This window comes from Prionailurus bengalensis, chromosome C2 (assembly GCF_016509475.1).
Source record: "Prionailurus bengalensis isolate Pbe53 chromosome C2, Fcat_Pben_1.1_paternal_pri, whole genome shotgun sequence".
NCBI lineage: Eukaryota > Metazoa > Chordata > Mammalia > Carnivora > Felidae > Prionailurus > Prionailurus bengalensis.
In genome coordinates this window covers 91,306,641-91,326,820 of record NC_057350.1, presented here as the reverse complement: position 1 = coordinate 91,326,820, position 20,180 = coordinate 91,306,641, and the positions used below count along the sequence as shown (strand labels likewise).

The following is a 20,180-nucleotide window of genomic DNA, read 5'->3' as shown; positions in this document are numbered from 1 at the left end:
GGGCAAATGCTGTGCAGTAGAGCAGCAATCTAGAGGATAATTCCAAGAGAATTCTATTGGAATATACGTTCCCTTTCCATCACTAGTGTAATAGATATTTGTTGGGTTAATGTTTTAAAACTTATTACTGCTGCAGGGCATCTGGGTGGCTCAGTCAGTTGAATGTCCAACTCTTGATTTTGGCACAGGTCATTATCTCACTTTCAGGAGATTGAGCCCCACGTGGGGTTCTGTGTTGGACATGGAGCATGCCTAAGATTCTCTCTTTCTCTTCCTCTGCCCCTCATCTATCTGCTCATGTGTGTGCATGCTCTCTCTCTCTCTCTAAAAAAAATAAAAATGTAAAAAAAATTTATTACTGCCTAATATCAGAACTTCCTTCCTATATGAGAGGAATTCCCTATGAGGTTGGTAAGAAGCAAGGCTAATCTCCCCCCAATAGAAGGTGAATGGATCCAGATATTTTGTTCCTGAGCTAGGGGACAGCCATGTGACCTAAGTCAGCCAATTGGATGATCTCTCCTGGGTCCTTAAATCTTAAATAAATGAGGCAACCATGACTAAGAGTGAAAATGAGTGCATCTTCTTTTTGAGTTTCCTAAGCAAATAGATATTTCTACTATTTATTCACAATCCGTATTTATTTTTTACAGTCAACTTCAACATAATAAAATTGCCTATGCAGTACTTACATTTTGAAAACAATAGGGCTGCAAAATTAGGTGATTTTAGTTTTCTTTAAGTTTGCATAGTAGATTGTATATGGATTGATTTGTTTACAAATACAAACCACAGCATTTTATTTCCTTATACTAGCAAAAATAGTTACATATAGTAATACTCCAGTAAATTGTGAACAAATTTACTCTGCTAAGGAACAACAGCAGAGTTCCTTTAAAACATTATTTTTGTCACATTTTTAGTAAGTTAATATGTGTAACAATTCCATAAAATATGAAAGGTAATCCTTCTAGTTTTTGAGAGAAATTTTACATTAAAACATTCATTCCTTCATTACATACCTCCAACCTTTGTGATCAATGTTCATAGCTTCAATTGGTCACTCGGTCTGTACTTAGCTTTCCTTCTAGCTAAAGTTAAACACTTTAATGTTCTGTTAATTTCTAAGTGTTCAAATCATCTCAAATAAAATACTTGTTATTCAAGGAAAACCATGCATTTTTAACCTCAAGGTGATTATTTTCAGACTTCAACTAAATAAACTATCTAAATTTTCAGGTAAAAAGATATAAGTATTAAGGAAAATGTGTTTTTAATGACTATATAATTAATAAGTATTGTATATCTGCATACATTTGATGGAAAGTAGCATAAAACCCTACACAAAATAGTAAAGTATCTTGACTCACATAATTGAAAGTCAAGAGGAAAAGCAAATTTTAGGTTGGTTGATTCATCATCTCCATCATATGACCAGGGAATACATTTCTGTCTTCCAGTTCTACTTCCATGGTATCATATTAAAGCTGATTTTCCTCCTGTTGGAAAAAAGGGATGTACCATTTGCAGATTTCATATCCATAACCCATCCTATTCAAAAGCAGAAAAGGGATTAACTTTCAATGGTTCTCTCAAAAAGCCAGAAACTACGGCTCTTAGAATCCTGCAGAAAGTCTCTTTTCAAATATAACTGCCAACATATGCCCACTGTTGAAATAATCCATTTGATTAAGGAATTACCTTATGCTGACTTGATTAGGACTGTGTTATCTAAGTCAATATTATGACGATTAGAATAAGATGTATCAAATTAAACTGATACTATTAGGATCTACTTCTGGAGATTTTCCCGCAAACCATAAGATGTATGGTGAACATTGCACAGAATATTTACAGAATTTGTACTATATGCCCATATGACATAGTTAGAGAAACAAGATACACAAAAACATTTATAACAAAGCAATGTTTTTCTCACAGTCTAATATACATATACATATGTATAAAATAAAGTGAAAAGTTTTGTAAAATATGAAAAATAATCTCATACCATATAATATTCTAAATGCATTATATAGACAATATATGAAAATAATAATTTATTCATTATGTGCTTAGCTTTTGACATGGACTATGAACTCTTTTCTATCCCTGAGCACCTAACACAGCAACTTACTCATATTAGATGTTTAATAAAGGCTGTTGAGTAGAATAAGCCAAAAGATCAATATTGGCTCAATTACTCACTTTGTTTAAATAGACACAACCTAAATTATAAACTTTTGCCTTTAGAATGAACTTTTCAAAACAAATAGTTCACATCCTTTTCATTACTGGATTAAAAAAACAAATGAAGAAAAACCTGAATTAGTTATTTTGTTTGGTTTTGTAGCCTCAGCCTTGCTGTTTACTAAAAGTAATGAGGGTAAGGAAAGAATAATGGAGGAAGGGAAAATGCAAATATTTGGAGCATAGATTAAAGGAAATGTATTGTTATGTTAATTGTCAAGTGCCTTTGGGGTAATCAAATGAAATTGTCTTTGGAAGGTAACAGATCACACCTGCTAATGATAGAAACTCAAATACTAAGAGAAAATGAGTTCCAAGTAAGTTAAGAAAGAAAAGTCATCTAAACATTGAGGTCTAAGTCATACATCCAGATGAAGGTAAGATGGAGAGAAAAAAACAATGGTGAAATAAAACCAAGAAAGTAATTACATGAGTGTGGGGAAAAGTGGTCAACTGTATCACCATCTTCTCCAAATTCTGAAACGTGCTAAGGACTGTGTTAATCTTTGTCTGATTTCTGGGCCCACTTTTGATTTAATGGGACATTTTTGAGTGCAGAAATAGAATTTTTCTTCATTGATAAACCATCAAACACTGCTCCACTCAAGGGCATCTTCCTTGATTATCTTAAAAGATAGCCTCTTCTCAGGGAACTTCCCCTGAGAAATAATATAGTTGGATGGACTGAGAAGTCCTGAGACATAGAATACAGTAGTTAAGTGTTTCTGTTCTCTGCTCTCTTTTATATGTAATTGTAGTGCAAACAGATGATCCACATTAAAACAAAACAAAACAAAACAAAACCCAGTATGCTATAACGATTAACTTATTTTTTGGTTTAATAGAAAAAAAATCTCACCTGATACTCCTAACAGATTTTAAAACTCAAATGAATGAACACAGATATCCTAACTTTGTAATGCACATGTCATGAGGATTGTTTGGCATGATTTTTCAAGTGTCTACCAAATTCAGCTAGTCACTTAAAGAACTGTCAAACCTACAGCATAGGTTGTACTCTGTCAATGCTGTTAAGAGAGAATAGAGAACTGATTCCTGTATTAACTTTTTCCTTCCCACAGGGAAGAAATACACTACAAATCATATCAATCATTTATTGCTCCATTAAAAGTCACCCCAAAATTTAGCAGCTTAAAACAACCATTTATTTTGTGTGCAATTCTTCAGTATGGCCATCTAGGCTGGACACTGCCTGGGTGATTCTTCTCATCTGGGCTAGGCTGTGTACCTCTCGGCTGTGTTTACATATATATAGCCAGTGCTTCTGTGGCCAACTTGGATGGAGACAAGCTAGAATAGGAAGGCCTCACTCAGCTAAACAGGTCCTCTCTGCTCCATGTGTTCTCTTTTTTTCCAGCATGCTAACAGGATTGTTCACATGGTGGTTTGTCAGGGTTCCAGAGAGAGAGAGAGAGAGAGAGAGAGAGAGAAAGCATGCAAGATCTTCTGAGGCATAGGCTCCCCACATATGCCACATTCTATTGGTCCAAGCAAATATTAAAGCCAAACCAGAATCAATAGGCAGGAAAATAGACTCCACTTCCTGATGGATTGGGGCTACATTCAAATTTGACGAGGCCTGCATAGAGGGGGGAGAATAATTACAGGCATTTTTGTAAACCATCTACCACACATGTTATTTCAATCTCAATTGTCCGCAGAGTGAGTTTATGGCTTGACTATATCAGCAATGGTCTTAGTTCTCATTCTGCTTTTGTAAGTATAGACCAAATTCAGATTTAGTTGAAAAGATAATTTGTACTATAAGTATTGCAGCCATGTATTTTGTGAATTCTCATGGACATAGTATCCAAGTCAAATGATCCTTCCTAATGTTGATGTAAATACAATAATCCACTGTTAACTATGGAGTACAGTTAGTATAATCCTTAAAAAGAATTAGCCACAGTTGTAAAAACTGAGCTGGCCTTTTGTCTCTGCAGGCAGCATGTACTTCCAATCAATTTTGAAAGACATGGTTTCTTATTTACTGTGATCTCATTTAGGAGTTTCTCAACATGAAGTATAATGAATGTTAATTCAAATTTAGGATGGGTGGCATCCTGCACCCATTTATGAATATAGGAAGGAACATTTGAAAGAGAGTCATCATTTCCATCATTAATTTGCTAATTCACACGCAGGGAAATGACTCATGAATACTTTAGCTCCCTTTGTTTCAAATTTCATTTTCTTCAGTTTTCCTTTGCCTTAGCTGAATGGAAAAGATTTGTCAGTTGAGTAAAGATGCTTCATCTCCTTCACTGATGCTTGCAGGAGTTATTAATTAGGTTTCTGAGTTTGGCACTGCTCTTTCCTGGTCACCGTGATGTGTCATTGAAACAGACCCATTAAAATGAATGATGTGTGTTGTAATTTCATTAGTGTCATCAATAATGTATTACACTTTCCTTTTAGTAGTCTCTTTGTGTTGTGTGTGGGTCAGGATGACTGTATGAATTACATTTATAAGATCCAAATTGTTACAGATGAGGGACGATAGGCATGAGGGTGGAATTAATGTTATTTTAAACATGATAACTATGAAAATGATTTCAATTAAATAATATTTTAATTAGGTCTGATGTCTCTACATGCCATACTGAGATACATGTTTTGTGTATGCAAATAAGATGGTGATTTATTGAATTAATAGCACAGTCCATTCTCTCTACAAGGAAATTTTCAGAATTGGCCTAAAGGAGGTGTGTGTAAGAGCAAGAGTGATTCATTAAGGAATATAATTTCTTGTCGTCGTAAAGGGTAGACTTTTGACACGAAAACTCTTCAAGTGTATTTTCTTCTTTCTATCCTATTTTCCTGCTAGAAATGTGCCTTTGAATGGCTATTTGCCAATTCCCAGTCTTCCCTAAACTGAAAAATATGACCCATCATTGAGAAAGCGAGACATAGTTAAGTTCTCTGATATAGTATGTATCGTTGAAATCTTTTAACTCCATTTAACTGAGGTTCAATGCTGGTGACATAAATGGGAATACAAAGAGCTTTTGACTTAGAAGTTTCCATCAAAAGCACTGATCTAATTTGAAATATTTCCAAAGGCAAGAATCATTTTCATATTAAAAAATGTTACAGTAATTTTGTCCCCCAGGGATGATCCTAGGGAACTTAGAGTTAATGATTGAATATGTAAGAAAGTTCTTAGAACTAAGAAAGATATGGAAAAGTATGTGATGAAATGTAAAACATGGCTGGGTTTAGATTTTTGTCTTCCATTAAAATATTAAAACTAAAATACTATGATGGTACTTTTTTGAAAAAGGGCTCCAAATATAGAAATTTATTTTATGTAAGCAGGAAGCTAAATGGTACACATTTAGTACACAAAAGAAAAATAGAAAAAGATGAACTACTTCTGGAAATCAGCACGAGAAATTATTCTTCTCATGAAAATTTAAAGAAGATATTTTTATTCTTAATCTGTTTATAAGATAAAACAATCTATCCAGGTAAAAAAATTTCTGTTATAATAAAGATCAACTAACTTAAGTTATATAAATAGCTCCCCAAAATGAAAGTTTTACATTATGATGAAAGAATCCTGTTTACTTACCTTCAAGTAGAATCTCAGTATCTGTAGTTTTATGCTGATTTGTATCCAATTTGGGTAGAAACGGATATGAGTGTTTATCTTACATAATAGCTTGCCACAGCTTACTACTTGAATCATGTAGCATATGGAAAATGTGTTTAGCTCCTTGTGGAATTTTGCAAACCAAAAAGGGTCCATTTCTATTCACATGGCTTGTTTACAGTCATTATAAACGTATTTTACTGTGTTGCTTACTACTTAGGAAAAACGAATGTTGGCACACTGTAGACTCCATTGCACTGGTCTTTAAGAAGTATATGTATTGCTTTCCAGTTTAAAAAACAAAAAACAGTAATTATATTTCTTGTGCTTTAGACCTAAACATTCTTTTAAGGATGTGTTTTTATTCTTCTCCATTATCACTTTTCTAGATATTTTATAGTGGTTATGGCTAAAGTTGTACATATATATATTAGAGGCTGTGCTCATGTTTAAATGAATTGTCATTGAGGGATTAATCTTGTAACCTTTATGAGCATGTTTTATTAATATCTTATCATTAAATTTAATATTAATAGTATTTAACATTTAATAACCATAGAATGTATATGTAGGAATGTATTTGGTGCCAGTGAGTTTTGAAAATGTGGAAAGGTCATTATACAGAACCAAAAGTATTAAACATGCTCCCCATAATATATTAATTGCACTCGTTCAACTCATTTATGAGGCAGTTCTGGATAACAAAGATGATATTTTTGTTTGTCAGCATGCTTAGCAATATGCCTTCCAGGAATGGAAGTGTTTTTGGTACAGCTTTTGAAAATGTCTATTGCACTCTTAAATTCTGAAAACACATTTGCCATGAAATGATTTATAATTAAACACAAAATTGATAAAGTGGAAGGAGAGAATTTAAAATTGTAAATATTGTGATAGATGATTAAATATTTGTATTATACTAATTTAGTAATTCTTATTGGTAAAGCAGTATAATTTATGTCTAAAGAAGTACTTTTTAAATGATTGAATAATTAAGATATATTTGAACTGTTTTTATCCTCAAAAGATCTTAATTTTTAAATCATTTTCCTTTATCACATATATGTGTGTGTGTGTGTGTGTGTGTGTGTGTGTATTTATTTGTTTCAATGGCTCACTATGAATTTAAATATGTTTGACAGGTATCTTGACTCTAAAAACCCACACTTTTTTTAAAAATGGCAATTGACGGGCACCCGGATGGCCCAGTAGGTTAAGCATCTGATTCTTGATCTCCGCTCAGGTCATGATCTCAGGATTTGTGAGTTCAAGCCCCATGTTGGGCTCCTTTCTGAGCTCAAAGGCTGCTTAGGATTTTTTTTCTCCCTCTCTCTGACCCTCCCCTGACCTCTCTCTCTCTCTCTCTCTCAAAATAAATACATAAAGTTTAACAAAAAAAAAGCAACTGAGAAAGAGTATGTAAAAATGAAAAAAGTAATTTTTGTATAGGTTGTGCCATGTAGGAGAATACATGTGACTATCTGAGGCTGTTTTATCTCCATTTGGAAAAATGCCATGGTTGTATCAAGGTTCCTCTGTATTACTTGGTTTCTTTTATTTACATCCCTTGAGTGATGTAAAACTAATAAAACTAATATTTAGGGAAATTGTCACTAATTCTAACTACTTTAAGTTATTTTGATATAATCAAAACTTTTACAAGCCGAAGCATGTATGAATGGATTCTGTATGTATGTACATGTATAATTGCTTGCATGATTGTGTTAGCATGGTTGAATGGTTTCTTCTGACAATCTCTTTCATTTTATGAATACTATGGGAATGGCAGAAGGGAAATCTCTGTTACAAAGAGTGTTCTAATTCTGGAAATAGATCCACATTTTTCTCAGAGTACAGCTTATGGCCAGAGAATTGCACAGGACCCACTGACCACTCCATTTGGAAGATATTTTTTTCCTCCCATATTCAGGGACTATATGTTTCTTAATACAAATTTATACCTGAATTCAAGAATATCTGGAATCTAGAAAGTACCTTTCTTTCACTGCTCTATTTAATTCATACAATACCAAGTTTACTCATAGGCACAAAATTCAAGGATTTTGGATTGCATTAGGGATAGTTCTCACTTTGAATGATCTGTTTTGAAAAATTCATTCAAATAGGCTCTTCCGTTTAAGGATCTTCTGCCCCACTGCCACGCAATATGTAGTTATTGTCAGCTTAAAATTTTCTACAAATAAAAAAAATTTAAGACAGTTTTATTCTTAAATAGTTAATACTTAAAATGCAAATTAAACTGGATTGATGTAATTTATACCAATATTATTGAGGATTTACTAAGTTCCTATCACTACCCTAAGCCGATAAAAATTTAAGTAAATTAAATGACCATGACTGAAGATCTTCTGTGTTCACAACACTAAATCAGACCTGATAAAAAACATATTTCCCAACCCTGATATGGAAAGCAAGGATGTCATAGCATATCCTTGAAATATAGGGTGCAGGGTCCCACGGCAGAGAAGAGACACTGAAAAGGTGGGGAAGTCAATATTATCAGAGACGACTTGGACACACAAGGAAAAGAGATGATCTGCAGGGTTCTGGCATGAAGGGTCATGTAGATTCGATACACCACAGAGTGCAATGTGAGAAGTTCAGGAGAGGCTGAGGTACAGGAATTTTGATGAGACAGGAACCAATAATCCAGAACTCTGTATAAATGGACGTTAGTGCTAGGGAAAGTATAAACTAATTAAATCTGTACTGTGGCCCTCACTATGTCTCTCAAAATTAACTATCAGTGTGTAACTCACAGCAGTGTCCCCTTTTGTGTGGACTAAGTGCTTCTCCAGACTTTATATTACAATGTGATCATTTGAAAATCACATCTACCTTTCGCTGTTTTTTTTTTTTTTTTTTTTTTTTTTTTTTATGCCTGGAAGCAAAAGTGTGATTACTTAGCCTGGTATGGAAGGGCCTCTAGGGTGGCCAGACCTTGCTGTCCAGCTCTTCTCCTAAAGCTGCCGACTCTGGCCGTGAACACTGGTCATACAGAAACACCGGCATTGATCCACTGGGCGTACCAAGCTGTTTTTTAAGTGTGTACCTTTGTGTATGCCATCCCTCCTGCATAGGGTGCTGTCTCTGCTTTCTACCATGTTGTAACTGTTGATTCAACATGAAATTCAAATATTCTCTATTATGAACTTTTTTTCTGACCTTTTTCCACGGTAATCCTTCATCTTGTATCACTACCCCTCCTATTTCTAATCTGACAATTAGACAACTGTATTTTAATTATTTATATCTGCCTCTCTTATTTGACTATGGAATTTCAGCTACTTTGGACTGGGAGTAAGTCAAATGATCTAATAATCCACAGTTTTCTGCCAAAATGCATCTCTTTATATCTGTCAATGATAAAAGGGACCACTTGAGATTTGCCCAAGGCCAAATTCTTCTTCCTAAGAAATTTGAATACATTTCAGGGCAACATTGTATTATATACCCCACACTTATGAGAAGATAGTATTATAAATATCAAATATACACAAAAGAAGAGAAAATAGTATAACACATCCCATTATCCATTTTCAACATTATTAACTAATGGTTATGTTTATCCCCCTCTATACTATCTATGGCTCTAGTCTCCTTTTTCCCCTGAAATATTTCTAAGCAAAATCTTAGACATGATAACCTTTTGTTTGGAAATATTGCTGTATCTATTTCTAAAAAATAAGGACACTTTTTGAAAGCATTCTGATGATGCCATCATTACACCTAAAATATTAACAATTCCTTAATATTAACAAATCTTCTATTAGTATTTAATTATGTACTGCTTCTTATTTTTTAAACACTTTGGGTAAAAACCTAGGAGAGTCTACTTTATGACTGGTTGACAGGTTTCTTTTGGTCTAAAGCAATATTCTCAATCAGGGGAAATTTTGCCCTGTAAGGGATAATTTTGGCAGTCCAGAGACATTTTTGGTTTTCACAGCTGCCATGGGCTGAAGGTTTGTATCCTCTCAAAATATAGGGGTTAAACACTTAACCCCAGTGTGATGGTGTTTGTAGGTGGGGCCTTTGGGAGCTGATTACATTAGATTAGTTCATGCAGGAGGCCTTCCTGATGGGGCAAATGCCCTTATAAAAAAGAGAAGACACAGGATGTCTGTGTGTGTACATGCACGAAGGAAGGCCAGATGAGAATGTAAACAGGAAGAGGACTCTAGCCAAGAACCCGACCATGCTGGCACCTCCATCTCAGACTTAAAGCCTCAGAATCATGATAGATAAATAAACCTTTGTTATTCAAGCCACTCAGTGTATGGTATTCCATTACAGCAGCCCAGACTGATGGAGGCAAGTAAAAGACAGTGGTACTGGTATCTAGTGGGCAGAGACCAGGATACTGCTAACCATCCTGCCATGCACAGGACAGCTGCACAATAAAGAATGATCCAGCCCCAGATGTCAATAGCGCAGGAATGAGGTTTAGTCCAGAGGTTTTTCTGTCACCTATTTTTTTATGGCAGTTTGCTTATTGAATATACTGGATCATTTGTCCTAGAGAGTTCTCCACCATTTGAATTTGCTAATGACACATTGTCATATCATTTAACATATTTCTCTGTCTCTCTTGTATTTATTAGCGATTAGATTTAGAAGCTTCATCAGATTCAGATTCTTTTTTCTTTTTTTTTTAGCAAAACTACTTTATTTTGTTTCATAGATAGTACTGTATATTGCCATGAGGGAGCTATATAATGTCTAATTATCCCTCATCACTGTGGGAAATTTGATCAACGTCTATATCCATTAATTCATTAGCAGTTGGAGACAATATTGTATTTTTATAATTTCTTCATTTACAGCAAATGTCACTGTTTCTTGGAAATTTTTATTATGATGTTTGATATGAAAATAACATTGTGCATGAAGCATTTACACATTCTGTATTTGTTTTTAGAAATATCCTGTACCACCTTGATGGGAAGACAAGCCAGTTTTCAATACTCCTGGAGGCTTGGGAGCACTGCAAGTTACTTGCATCAAATGAGACCATTCAGGAAGCCCTGTCAGAGGTGTTGAACAGCATTAATTCAGCTCAGGTTTACTTTAAAGCAGGACTTGATGTGTTCGACAGTGTCTTGGTTGGAAAGAACTGAGAAAACTCTCAGCATTTTAAGAAGTTTGTTTACAATTCCTCAAGCAAAAGCTCTAACCTAACCAGATTTTCTGACATTGAAGACTTTCCCCCCAATGACTTTTTTACAATTCCAAAGCTATTATTACGTTGTATTTTTAAATGTACATATAAAAGAGCATTTTGCACATTTAATATTTTCTTATATCTACATCTCTGAATATGTAAAAGCAAGTTATTGAAATAATACCTAAGGTTTATCTATTAAAAAGAAATCTGCTGTATTTTTATATATATGAAATATTTGGGGGGCAAAGTTCCAAGAAGTTCTGGACAATCTTCAATTCTAGGGATAAACCATGTAGGAACAGAAGTTATTCCCTATGTTACAGCTATTAATGACCTAGTTTCTGTAATAGAAATGGAAAGTTGATATGGTTTCAGATTAACTTCACTAATAAGTATTCAATATGAAGAATTCAAGTATTCCGACTGAATGATTGGTCGACCAAAACCACTTTGAATGTTTCTATTTTATGAAATGAAGTGCCTGTTCATAATACAACTAGATGTAGTAATACACTGGTTATGAAATTGTATTTTTTAAAGTATTAACGAAAAAAAGAGCCATAAACATTCCAGGGGAAAATCTCAAAGTAGCTGCACAGAGCAATTTAAATGCAAATTTTTTCCTAACAACTTATAAGGTGACTAGCTTTGAAACCCCTAATTTGCCTCAGTTGATTTTGTAAAAATTACAGGAGTGATATATGTCTTATGAGGGAGAAAATATTTCTTATTTCTTCTTCTGTTCGTTCTGTAGGAAGCACTGAAACCTAGCTACTCTGAAATGAAAGCATTTTGCATTGTTCTTCCTACCTGTATCTCTTCTGAAACTCCTTCCTGGAAGGCAGTTTTAACAGAATACCATGTAATTTCCACAGGAAAGTAGCAAAGTTTTCTTTGAAAACCCCAGCTATCTTAAAAAGCACCAAACTGCTGTTTCTGCCACTGATACAAAGGACTCACAATGAAAGAAATAGCTGTTTGATCAATGAAAAACTTCTTAATTCTGTGAAGAAACTTTTGATATTTTTCCTTCTTTATCCTTCATTGTGACTAAGATGCAAAAGTAGAAAATATTCATGCTTCTAATTTTATGCAGAAAATACAGTGTTACTACAAGAGTGTGTCTTTCCCACACTTCGATTCTTCTCTCATGTGGAAAATGAAGTTTTTCATGTTGACACTGTCATGGAATGGCCCTAGCATCCACTATTCCCCAAAAGCCTACAATTCTTTCTATTGGATGACAGTTTAAACTGTGAGCTTCTCTTTAGAAATGTTCTTCTGGTATTGAATAAAGCGATGCCTCCTAGGAAGCATATCCTTAGCATATTTTATGTGAACTGTCTGTACCTAACACTGCACTCACACTTCCCATTTAGATACAAGACAGAACAAGATTCCAGACAATGCTTGTATGTCTAAATGACAGACATTTAGATACATTCCAGACAATGCTTGTATGTCTAAGTCTCCGATGTTTATGGATAAGCATAAACCTACTCTTCATTTCAAAGAAAGCGACAGTTGAGGGGAAAGAATTAATCAGTATTGATTAATTGATTTATAGGGGTCAGCTGTTGCTATCATAAGTAATGTGTATAAGCTTAAGGCAAAGAGGAGAATTGATGTAATTAGCTAGATAATTCAAGCAGAAATCCATTTTCATATGAATTGCCTGTGTGACCATATTTTTAAATGACAAATGAAACTACCTTACAATGTTTTTTTTTTAAACCAATGTACTTGCTTGAAAATATTTCTCATGTTGAAGAGTATCTACAGGGAAAGGTTCCAAGGAGCAGTCACCCGTGAGCCTCAGCATCAGCTCCCTCTCTTGCTCCACAGAAATTAGCAGCAGAACAGAGGTGAGAAGACACAGACATGTTTGGGGCCCAAAAAGAGAGTGTTGATACCAAAGGATCTCCAACATTTTAACCAAACTTCGGTGTATTCATTCCAGTTCTTCATTTGGAGTTGAAGTTACTTTAAAACAACATTTTGGAGTTGGCGCTGAGTTTAAAACAAACAAAAACAAATAATTATTACTTTTGTAGTTTATCATTTAATTTCTCAATGTTTATTCATTTTTTGAGTTAGACATGGCATCAGTGAGGGAGGGGTAGAGAGAGAGGGAGACACAGAATCCGAAGCAGACTCCAGGCTCTGAGCTGGCAGCACAGAGCCTGACGCGGGCAACTCACAGACCACGAGATCATGACCTGGCCGAAGTCTCTCAACCGACTGAGCCACCCAGGCTCCCCCATGGTTTATCATTTTAAAACTCAATCTTAAACTCACCCCCTTAGTCTGTAAGACTGTTGACAGCACAAAGTATATGTTTGTACATTTTGGTTTAAAGATTGTGTACCTAGGTAAACCACATTGCATAGATAAAAATCTCAATATTAGTATCGCCCTTCTAAATTATGTGGTATTTGCTATTTGAAAAAAAAAAAACCTAAACGTAACTATGTATTAATGCATTTTTATTAGTCTATTTAAGAGATGACGTGAAGAAAGTATTATAATTAAAACAGATGTCCACTAATTCTATAGATGCTGCTTTAGATCTTTGATTGCAACAAACCTCTGACCTAGACATCATTGCTAAATTTATTATATCATTTTTATTTCTTTCCCTAACAAATCCAAGTGAATAAAATCCTATGCAAGTTAATAACAAGTATTTTGGTGAATTGATAATAGGTTTAAATTGTTGCTGAGATATCTGGGTGCCTGGTACCTCTCACAATCCTTCGTACATAGATTTACACCAGGGCATGAGTCACAAAAGGTTATTCTCCCAAGAAAATGTGGCAGATGTTCGCCACTTAAATTTAGATTCAGGAGGGGTTCACATGAACTACTGCCCTTTGTGGAAAAGCAGAGATTCTTGAGGCAAAAGAGCCTAAGAGACATTCTGGTCTAAGCCCTAGGAAGTTCCCTTCAGCCAGGGAAAGCATCATCACTCCCATCAGATAAGTGAAGCCAGAGTGATTTAGCAATGTGGATATAGTCACATGTTTAGTTAAGAGCAAAAACACTAAACTAGAAAGCACTGGAATTTAAGCTTCTCTGCTTTCTCATGCGGTATATCCAGCTCATTCCCTGAGGTGCTAAGGTTATAAAAGATCTTTTCCAGTGCGTTCTATGTAACTAGCCATTCTACCAGATGCTATATGGGCTGGAATCACTGCTTTTAGTTAAGAACTAGTCATTCTCTGACTATACATGATGAACAAAACTGTCCCAGGGAACCCAGGAAAAGGACACTAAGACTGGGTAATGGGGGAAGTGGGGAGAGTCTCTCCATGACACCGTAAGTCAGGAAGGAGGGCATTGAGTAAGAGCCCTTTATGAGAGGACATTTCAGCTCTTTATTAAATCAGCAGTCTAAATAAGTGTTTCTCAAAATGTGGATTTGGGGAAGTGAGGCTTAGGAATATTCATTTTTAGGAAGATTGCCCAGATAATACATATATACACTGAAGTTTAAGAATTTCTAATCTACACCAACCCTGGGTCTTAAGAAAACATTACTTGGTAATATATCTACATAAAATACAGAGTCACAATAACAGGAGGGACCTAAAGCTTTGCTATTAAAGGCACCATTAAAAACAAAGACAGAGAGAAACCATTGTATCTCTCAAAAAAGGATGCAGACACAGCTAATATCTGTGTTTCCTACATGTCAGGCACTATTAGAGACTTTTTCATACATTTGTTTCTTCTAATTGAACCCCTACAATAATCAGTTTTAAAAATGAAGCAATTTGGTTGAGCGACTTGTCCAAAATTCTATATCTAATAAAAATGGCTCAGGTGTCTCTCTACTGGGCCCTCTGGTATGCAGTCCTGTATTCTTCACACTGAGTTCTGCAGAAAACATCACAAGAATCTTTTGGTTTATAGAAAGTTGTATAGCTGCAACTTTTAATGTATTTCTGTACAACTGATCAGACTATGTAGCCTGCCACTTTACTGGTTTAATTAAAGAGTTTGAAGAAACAAATACACCCTTCCTTATGATATTTGCCCACCCCAGCAATGATGGACTTGTGTAGATAAATTAGACGGTATCTATAAAAGCATTAAAAATAAGTGTACACTTATAAAATATCATGGCAACTAGATGTAACATAGTAAAAATGATGAGAAGCCACATATTTCACAATTTCCTCCTCAAAATGCCTGTATAATTTCACTGAAAAATAAAAAAAGAGCAGGTGCTGGGATTTACAACCACAGTTTTATATCATCCTTAAAGATGGTATAAAAACTAATTGACTTTAAATATATATATATATATATATATATATATATATAACTAATTGACTTTAAATATATATATATGGCATACAATAAGTTTCCCCTATTGAAAAAAATAGGTGCACAAAAAGAAAATAAACAATGATTTGTTACCATCTGCCTAATAATCAATCCACAACTTTGCCTCAAATGAAAACTATAATTATTTGCACAATAAATTGGTAGACCTAGCCAACAGTGTTCTCAAGAGACATTCTGTGGAATGTGTAATTAATTACTTCAAAAACTAAGCTTTCTCTGAGGGTAGCACATTGTCATCTCACTGGCTTAATAGGCTATTTAAATGTGCCTTCGCCACACACTCCACTAGCAGAAAAGAATAATTTTAAACTGTCAATCCATGTGTTGAGCGGAAAGGAAAATGGACCCACACATTCCAATAAACATATCAGCAACGTGACTGTACCATCACAAGATCATGGATGTAACCCAAGGGAGAACTAAACAACGTGATATTTGAGAAAAGAAATACTCTGCTTAGCTGCTAGTGAATCTGTATGTCTTGTGTAAGTTTAAAAACCTCAGCATCTGCTACTCTGAAAGATTTTTAAAAACTTCATGGCGTTCTGAGCACCCCATCAATTACAAAACACTTTTCAGTTAAGTGAGTTTGTTTTATGCAGTTCAGAATTACAAGTGACAAGAATTTGAAAGGACAGTTGCAAAAGAAATTTTAAATGTAGCCTTTTCTGGTTATCACCATATCCACTCAATTTTCTGTTTTCTCTTTCTAGATATACTCTAGCAATGGGATTAGACTTTTTTTTTCCCCCTGAGAAAGTAATTTTAGGATCTATTCATCTCAGTATATATTTATCTGTTAATCAGCCACTTTTATTTCCATAATACCTTTCAATTATCCTTGGAAGATATACACTGAAGTGTCTTTAGCATACCTAGGACTGCCAAGAATCTTGATACTTTGCTTATTATGAGATGACATATTTCTTTAAGACATTTATAATCTCATATTCAGATTGCATCTAAATTTACAAAGCAAAGGATTACATCGAAGGCACTCTGAGCAGCATTCAAGAAAAAGGAGCTGCTTCAAAGTTTAAAACGTTTCTCGTTATTTTATGTTTGGACTATATAGTTAAGTAATTTTCTGTAACCAGAGTGGTAATTTTGATGTTTTCAGCCAAAATCCAATCATGGAAGCCAAAGAAATGCATGGCTACTCTAATTTCTTAAGCAGGATTCTGTCAAGAATTAACTCAGAAGCAGCTGATTCAGTGCCTACATCTAGACAGAGCTTTAATGAGGATAGACAGAGCCTAACAGTGTTCTGTCTACTTCCTTTGATGTTGTAAACCAATAAGCACGGAGGTAGCTTTTCTCAGAAGGAAACAGATTTTATTTCCCAGGGGCTAATTAATATGCACCACCTCAGTCCCCAGAGGACTGCACAGGTGCCTGTACTATGCCATATGTCATGTGCTAGATTCCAGCAAGCTCAAGAGATTAATATACGATCATTATTATGAATTATTATGTTGCATTGAAGTTAATGTCGGTCTTTTGTTCTAATTAAAGTACAAACTTGGCATCTGAATAGAAGCTTAGCTAGAGAAGAGAAGTTAGAGTCTCTGTTTTAATGAGCTACATACATTTTTCAATCAAAATGTGTAATTATTTAATTATCTGGTCTGCTCAGTAAGTATATAATTCTTTCCTTAAAGGATCTTTATTCGATATGTTACTCTGCAGATGAACACTACTTGGAGTGTGTTTTGTCCTTTGAAATTCTTGGCCATTGTCAAATCAGGCTTTCATTATATATGCAGGAGTGTTTTATTTATATTAATAATTATTATTTGTTTATCTTTATGTCAAGCTGCTGCATATGGACTACCTTACTCTGAGAGTCAGAACAAAATGTGATTACTCCTCAAAGACAGTTTTATCATATCTGTTTAATAAGAAACAAACACACAAACAAGCAAACAAAATATTTTACCATACCATTGCAAATTGTCTGCAGGAAGCAAAATGCCCAGATGGTTAAGTGTAGCTCGTATAATTATATTCCAAAGATGTTATAAATAATTCCATTTAGAAGCTGAGATAGGACTCTATTAGGTGATTTAGTGTTTACATTTCACACAGAAAGGTTTAATGGCAAATATATCCCACACATTTTAACTTGCTACTTGGAGAATATGAATAGATTGTATTCAAAGAAGAAAAAAAAAAGGTTTCTAGGACACTCTGAAGGACTAGTTTGTTTTTATAGACCTCTAGAAAAATCAGCACATCATTTTGATACTAGTTTCATATTATGTATTTAAAATGTTAATATATACCATGCATTTTTAATCATGTCTTCAGTGTAGCAATATTTAGATATATAAAATGTTATAGTAAATAAATTTTCTCAACTGTATAATAGTAAAAAAAATTATGGCCTTTAAGAATGAAGATGAGCAGGGGAAGATTTATAAATTAACTTGGGATAAATTTGGAGGACAACCTCTCCAATTAAATTTGCTTTGATTTAAAACAAATATCTCTCAAGGGGTATCCCCATTACAAAATTGCACTAAACTATTATAGTGTTGAATATTGTTCAAAATACTTTGATTATCATCTGTGATTCAGAAATCTTTTTCTTCATAGAAAAGAAAAAGACTCATTGTCATTGTCTTTGCTGTGATTGATTTTTAATGACATTGATTTAAAGGCACATATCTGTGTTTTTTTAAGTACTACATGGGGTTGAATGTCTAATTTCTATAATGTGTAGATGCCCACAAGGAATTTAGTGCTCTTTATATTTAGCCCAAGTGTGATCTCAATTTATTTGACAACTTTTTAATGGATTACTCCCATGACTTAATATGCAGCTTACTTAGAAAAGTATATTGTGGTCTGGAGTGACAAAAAATTGGTTGGAATACCACATCCATTAAGAATACGAGTGAATATTTTATATTTCAGTCACTTAAATGTTTGTACATCATTGAAAACATAGTACTATGAAGTAAAGGCATCTTTCAAGAAATATGTTCTGCTTCAGAAATGCAATGAGAATGTGCAGTAAAATGGTAATATTTAAAATTCCCACTTAAAAATATTAAATATAGGTGCAAAACATTGTTCTACTGTGTTTTGTTATGACAAGATATATAGTATTTTAAGTATGCAAAATGGATATTATTTATTAGCATGTATAGGTGCTAACTTATGGATTACCTTTATGTAGTGAATATCACAGCCAAAGAGGAACAAGCCTTGCTCGGAGAACATTCTACAAGGTTTTATCATGTTCATTTTTGTCTTCCATTCTTTTTCAAACATACAGTTCTCATGCTGGGCCATTTAGGTTTGCAGGTTGTGACAAGTTTTAACATTAAGTAACAGTATTTCTATCAGCTCCCGTGCGAAGAGTTTTGTTTCCTCAAATTAGCTCAAAAGAATGCTGTCAGTTATCACACAAAAAGTGTTCTGTATTCACATGAGGTAGCAGATTTCACTCATTTATTCGCTCAGCAAACATTTACAAAGATCCTAGTCTAGGTCAGGTGCTGTATTCAGTGCTAGAGGTATAATGATGATTAACACAATATAATAATGATATTAGCACAATTAGCAGCTTCTAGGACTGCACAGGATATAACACTTCAGTTTAAGTGATGACGGGACTAGATACAGAGGTACCCATAGATAATGTAGGCTATTGCAAGGGTATTGACAGAGCAGAGCTATAGCGTAAAGGCACCGTATGTTCGGGATACATGCCTATCTCCGTGGGCTTTTGTTAAGGCTCCTTTGGACCAAAGACGAGTGTTTTTTCTCCAATATCCTTGCTACACAATAGCTAGTATTTATTGGGAACTCACCATCCTGTCAGGTACACACACACATGCACACACACAGATATAAAAATTCAAAAAACACATTCTCAGAATAATATATTATTCTACTCATGATGTAAAATTAAAATATACAAATTTGTATGTTTTTCATGGGTATGTATATATGTATTCAAAGTATGAAAATATAGACTAAAAAAATAAATACCTAATTTAATTCACGGTAGTAGGCGGGAAACAAGTGCTAAAACACTTGTGTTTTTACACAAAAATAAATTTAAGCAATGCAATAAAATAGCAAAGTGGTAGATTAGATTACTTTTCTTATTACTTGTCAGTTTGGATGGTGGATCTCTGTGTTTGTTGTGAAATTCTTACTTGCCTTCTGGATTAAAAATAAAATCCTCAAAGTAACATAAACTCCCAATAAGATAGTCTGATCCTGGAGCCCACTCTTATAACCACTAACCTAAATGCCTTTCTAAATGACACAATTTTATAAGCACAGTCTGTTTCCTCTCCTTCCTCAACTATAGTAACCTTATAAAGGCAGAGGCATTCTTATAAGGCCTTCTGCTATCCGAAATGCTCACTGATATAAAGTCAGCACAGTTACAGTTTTTACCCAAACTGTTCCTCTTCAATGCTTTCCTATCTCAGGAAATACAGTGGGCTCTCTAAAAAGTGGGAATCATCTTGGATCCTTTCATTTCCCTTACTCCTTACATCCAATCTATCAGCTAGCTGTGTTGGCTCTGCTATAAACCATGGCTGAAACTACACACTTCTCCTCTTCACTGCTACCATCCTATTCAAAGCCGACATCTCCCCACCTGCCCTGCGCTAGCCAGTGTGAGTATTTCAAGCCAGGGGCATTTTAAAACAAGAAAATGGTTACAAAATTATTAACAGGGTTAATGTAACAAAAACATGAATGTTTCTTAGAGATCGGTGACTTCAGGAAACTGCTACTGACTAG

At 34.4% G+C, this 20,180-nt stretch overlaps 1 protein-coding gene across 3 annotated transcripts in view; it reads left to right on the top strand.

Annotated features, from left to right (window-relative positions):
* NAALADL2 (N-acetylated alpha-linked acidic dipeptidase like 2) overlaps positions 1 to 18,480 on the top strand; it is a 1,353,396-nt gene extending 1,334,916 nt beyond the window's left edge. For all 3 annotated transcript variants that reach the window (XM_043594881.1, XM_043594879.1, XM_043594880.1), the window contains one exon: positions 10,809 to 18,480. In XM_043594881.1, the coding sequence (XP_043450816.1) occupies positions 10,809 to 11,007 (199 nt within the window). In that variant the 3' untranslated portion in view covers positions 11,008 to 18,480. The remainder of the gene's footprint in view (positions 1 to 10,808) is intronic.
* The last annotated feature ends 1,700 nt before the right edge of the window (positions 18,481 to 20,180 follow it).